Source organism: Chenopodium quinoa, unplaced genomic scaffold (genome assembly GCF_001683475.1).
Source record: "Chenopodium quinoa cultivar QQ74 unplaced genomic scaffold, ASM168347v1, whole genome shotgun sequence".
In the NCBI taxonomy this organism is placed as follows: Eukaryota; Viridiplantae; Streptophyta; class Magnoliopsida; order Caryophyllales; family Amaranthaceae; genus Chenopodium; species Chenopodium quinoa.
The window spans coordinates 5,961,475-5,966,516 of record NW_018743175.1 but is presented as its reverse complement, the minus strand read 5'-3'; the positions used below and the strand labels follow the sequence as shown (position 1 = coordinate 5,966,516).

General features: G+C 34.2%; 1 protein-coding gene across 1 annotated transcript; it reads left to right on the top strand.

Moving 5' to 3' along the window:
• The first annotated feature begins 290 nt into the window (after nt 1–290).
• Nucleotides 291–5,042, top strand: LOC110732768 (autophagy-related protein 8f). The gene is made up of 6 exons (XM_021912767.1): nt 291–486; nt 1,749–1,791; nt 1,873–1,928; nt 2,340–2,392; nt 4,391–4,509; nt 4,623–5,042. The coding sequence occupies exons 2-6, from the start codon at nt 1,755–1,757 to the stop codon at nt 4,724–4,726; spliced, it is 369 nt and encodes a 122-aa protein (XP_021768459.1). The 5' UTR covers nt 291–486; nt 1,749–1,754; the 3' UTR covers nt 4,727–5,042.

Below are 5,042 nucleotides of genomic sequence, written 5' to 3'. Positions count from 1 at the left end.
TGATTGGGTAGAGCTGATCATTAATAATCCGACCTATTAATATGACAGATTTAAACAGCCCAATATATGGCATTTCAGGCAAAGGCAGTAGTCGTATTCGCTTTATCCAATTCAAATACAAGTATGACTATTGACTAAAAGCTCGACCCGACCCCGCCCGGCCTGACCCGCTGACCTAGTAAGAGGTGATTGCTTGCGGCCCAATCATACCGAGAAAGCGTATGAGGCAGAGCACTCAACATCAAGAGGCCTTTAAAAAAGGCAGAAAGAATAAGAAAGCAAAACAATCTAAAACAAGAAATTTGTAAAGGATTAAAAAAGGAGAAAGAGATCGCTTTTAAAAGTCATCATAATCTCAGCTTTATCCTCAAACTCAAACCCACCTCAGACCTAACCATAACTTAACGGGGTTTCACAATAACTCAAATTTTCCTTCTCTTCTCTTAATTCGTTGCTCTAATCGCCTGCAAATTATCCGCTTTTAAGGTTTGATGATTCTTAAATATTCTACCTTTTTCTTTTTAATTGTTTTTTAAACTTTTTCAAATTTGCTTGTTCTTTGTTGGGTATGAACATGGTTGATCAGTGAATTAGATATAATCTATGAAATCTGCTACTTGAATATGTCAATCTTTTTGGCTTTATTGCTTCGGATCAGTTTTCTGTATCTATATCTTTCGGTTACAGTAATTCTTTTTAATTTTTAATATTTTCAATTTTATTTTTGTGGGGTGAGGTTGGATGGGTTAATTATTGATTGTCTGCTTGTTCCAAATTATAAAGATTGACTAAGGTATTGTAAATTTCAGTGAAATTAGTGATTATGCCTGATACTTGATGAACCAAATATAAGATTAGATTGATAGATCACTAGTAATTGTCAAATCCCTTCCGTTTAATCATAATCTTATAAAAAGAACTTCTCTTTATTTGTTGTTAAGGTTGATTTCTTGACTTCATAGAGATATAGCTTGTTTAAGCATAATTCTTAACTCGTGCAGATTATATGCAGTTTAATTATGAACTTACACGTCTTTGTTTATTTCTCTTCGACCCTAGTTTCTTGAGTGCATTCATAATTAAGAGGACAGTTATTGGTTTTTTCTGATAGCTTATGTTTTTTAAACTCTTCCTTTATTTCAAGTACCCATGTTGGACTATGATATCTATATCAGACATTCGAGTTTATATATGGATTGGCTGTACAAGTAAAACTATGTATGGATGTGAAAAGAAAGGGAGAGAGGACAGATAACTATGTCAAATATGCTGGCAATTGGGTTTGACATGAAAATTTTGACAAAGATTTAGGAAAGTAATCAACTGCTTCATGGTCATTTGTATTTGGATCACATTGCAAACAAGCAAATGCTTTGGAAACTAAATACGTTTTGTGAATGCTGCACAATGGTGTGTCAAACCTTCCAATAGGCACCCATACCTGCCAATTGGTCACATTTGCGACTTATTGAAGGTTACCTGCTTATTAAATTGTCAAATGCGTCCTCCTTTTGATGGTTCTGGTTTCACTTAACTGGTTTATAATCAGCAAAACAAACATTTACATCGTTACTTGTTAATATATGGTGGTGAAAGTCAATGATATATGGCTTGGCTGTGGGGATAATGATAGATATTGGCCTGATACATATGTGGGCACTATATAACTTACTGTTTGCTAATTTTTCATATTCTATAACTTGTATACATCAAAGTAAAATTCTGAAGTCCTTGGCTCATAATTTCAGGATCTAATGGCAAAGAGCTCCTTCAAGCAAGAACATGATCTTGGTAAGGTTTTCAACTTAGGTTTTTGTTGGAACTATTTGGATTCTGATTCTCATAATTATCCTCCACCCTGATTGTTTTCAGAGAAAAGACGTGCTGAGGCTGCCAGGATCAGAGAGAAATACCCAGATAGAATACCGGTAAGCAATTTTATATGTTCTGCAGGTTGTTAATGTCTACTGGTTGTTTAGACTTACCTTTGTTAATTAGTCTCTTTGTTGAATATGTACCTCTCCTTTGTACAAATGGTGATTGGCATTAAATCACATCTGCAGACTGATAATGAAATCTAAATGATGCTAGCATCACTTTGTTTTTAATGGCTTTACATCATCTGGGTTATCCATCTGTTACTACCTAATAGAACAAGTCTGTTTACATATTTGCCTTTGTTAAACATGACCTTTATCTTACATATTGAATTTTCCAACCATGTCTTTGGTGTGAGTTTGCTTTGAGAGATTTTGTTTTTCCTCAATCTATTATTGGGTCTCTTCTATCTTCTTGTTTTCATTTATATTTTGGTCATTGTTTGTTGGTGTGTTTTGAAGGTGATTGTGGAGAAAGCAGAGAGAAGTGATATCCCTAATATTGACAAGAAAAAGTAAGATTTTTGTTCCTTATATTTTTGTATGAATCACTATATCAAATCTGAACTTTTATCTGGTATTCTGATGGTATTGCATGATATTTCGTTGCACTACTTATTTCTGATTTGTCTTTATCTTACCAAAGCAACTATCTGTTGGTATAATAGTAATGATGCATGGCTACTTAATCTTTCATGGGGTTATCTGTATCTTTCATTTTGATAGGGATTGGAAAACTAATAGGAGATTTAGTGTGGTGGATCCAGAAATCTTAGGCAGGGGTGCTTAAGTTTTGGCATGTAAAACAAAGACTTTGCTGACTGCTTTGACCTGAATATTTTTTTTATTTATCATTATTATTATTTTTAATTAATTCTGTTAGAATCATATCAGAAAAATACCCTTTTGTCTAAGTCCAATAATCTGAAAAGTTTTCAGACCTTTCAGCAGTAAATGCCTTTAATTCCTTCTTTTCTGAACGGGCATTAAACTTACTGCAAGTCTGCAATGTAAAGAAAAAAAAGGGAAGATTGTCTTCTAATGTTGGGGAATGCTCATCTTTTGTTTAGCTGGCAATAAAAATAAATATAAAAAAATAAAAAATAAGTGATGAATAAAGAAAGAAAAAATTCCGGAGCTAAGTTATGGATGGGTACAAGAAACATAAACAAAGTCATGTATTGTTTCTTTTCTTGCTTTCTTGTGTTGAATAATCTAACTTGAGAGTCCTACTTGTTAGCCTGTATATTGAACACTGATCTGGCAATGCCCCCTTCTTTACTTAATGGACTGCTGAGCTGTCACCTTCCTGAAACATGTGCATTTTATGTCTTAATGTTGCTTTGGATAATCAATGTCATTAATGGGGTACAGAGAACAATGGGTCTACAATCATCATGCAGCAACATAATCTCCACGAGATTAATCAAAATGTATAATTTAGCATTTCACGTTATTAGAAATGCTCTGTATTTAGTCTGTAAGTTCTGAGGACCTTATAAGATAAAACCTTTGAAAGAGTGACTTGGATGCAATGTCAATATTGTCTTTGTCTTAATGTTGCTTCGGATAATCAATGTCATTAATGGGGTACAGAGAACAATGGGTCTACAATCTTCATGCAGCAACATAATCTCCATGAGATTAATCAAAATGTATAATTTAGCATTTCACGTTATTAGAAATGCTCTGTATTTAGCCTGTAAGTTCTCAGGACCTTATAAGATGAAACCTTTGAAAGAGTGACTTGGATGCAATGTCAATATTGTCAATCTTTAAATTTAGAATTGAGGTCATTTATTTTACTTGTTCCTCCATTTAGTACTTGCTTACTTGCATGGATTCTCAAGTATAGAAGCTCATGGAATCTAGCGAACAGCATAAGCATAGAAGCTCGTGTAGTACTTGCTTGAAGCTCATCTTATGCTATGCTTCTATGCTTAAGCCGTTATCTAGATTCCATGTTTTGCTCTTTGCAATGACAAGTTATAAAAGGCTTAGGATTCTGTCAAAGGTCAATGTCAAGACCAAGAGGAGTTTCTTAACATTAAAATTGGCTCTGGAATTTTACTAGTGCATAATTTAGTTACTTTTCAAGGATATATGAATCATATGATCTTATGCATGATTGTTGTATTGTTAATTCTAGTGTTAGAAGAACCTTGATTTAAATAGCAATTTGGAGCTATTCAACACTATCACAAACAGTCAAACTTTTGATAATAGAACAATTTGTCTAATTTCAACCAAGCAGTTCTTGTTTTCTTTGCTGGTCTGGGGTAAAGCTGGTTACACTCGCTCCTCCTCACTGCATGCGGAAGAAAACTACCTGCTACAATGGCTAAAGCCTATTGTAAGGGCTTTTATTCGGTGGTTAGTTGTTGCTATAGTTTAATATGAAGTATGATATGATTTCGTGTTAGACTGAATATGTTAAGACTTGAGAGTAGCTGAATTTTCTGTATACAATGAATTTATCTGATAGACATAGTTGCTAATTCACAATATTGCAGATACCTAGTCCCAGCTGATTTGACCGTAGGACAGTTTGTTTATGTGATCCGCAAAAGGATCAAGCTAAGTGCAGAGAAAGCAATCTTCATTTTCGTGGATAATGTCCTCCCACCTACTGGTAATCTTTGTGCTAATTTTCTCACTCTCTTTTGCGCTTTTGATGCTTTCATTTCCTAATTAATATGGAGAGTGTTCAGTGTTGATGAATCTCCCCCACTTTGTTTTCTGCAGGAGCAATCATGTCTGCAATATATGAGGAGAAGAAAGATGATGATGGATTCCTGTATGTTACTTACAGCGGCGAGAACACATTTGGTTTTCTTGCTATGGAGTAATGTGATGTAACTTGATGGATTCTCCCGGACCTAAATAATTGAATAGTTGTCATTTTGGTTTCATAGTTATTGTGAATTGCTATTTCAACACTCAAAAAGGAGTAAACACTGTAAATGCTGTAAATAATTTGATCCTATGATGTTTAAATGGTAACTTTTACTGCTTTTAAGACTTGTTAAAGATAATGAGACTCGTGCTCTCAGATGCAAGGCAAAAATTGAGATTGTAAATATCATGTGGAGCGAACGTGAGCTTCTGCCACTTAGCATATTGCGTGTGGACAATGAAAATGGGCCTACTTTGTTTGTTTGTGTT

Excerpts from the sequence above, each read along its gene's own strand:
- LOC110732768 (XM_021912767.1), top strand. The coding sequence starts at position 1,755 with ATGGCAAAGAGCTCCTTCAAGCAAGAACATGATCTTG. Across the intron at positions 1,792-1,872 it reads CAAGCAAGAACATGATCTTG|AGAAAAGACGTGCTGAGGCT; the intron begins GTAAGGTTTTCA and ends GATTGTTTTCAG. Across the intron at positions 4,510-4,622 it reads TAATGTCCTCCCACCTACTG|GAGCAATCATGTCTGCAATA; the intron begins GTAATCTTTGTG and ends TGTTTTCTGCAG.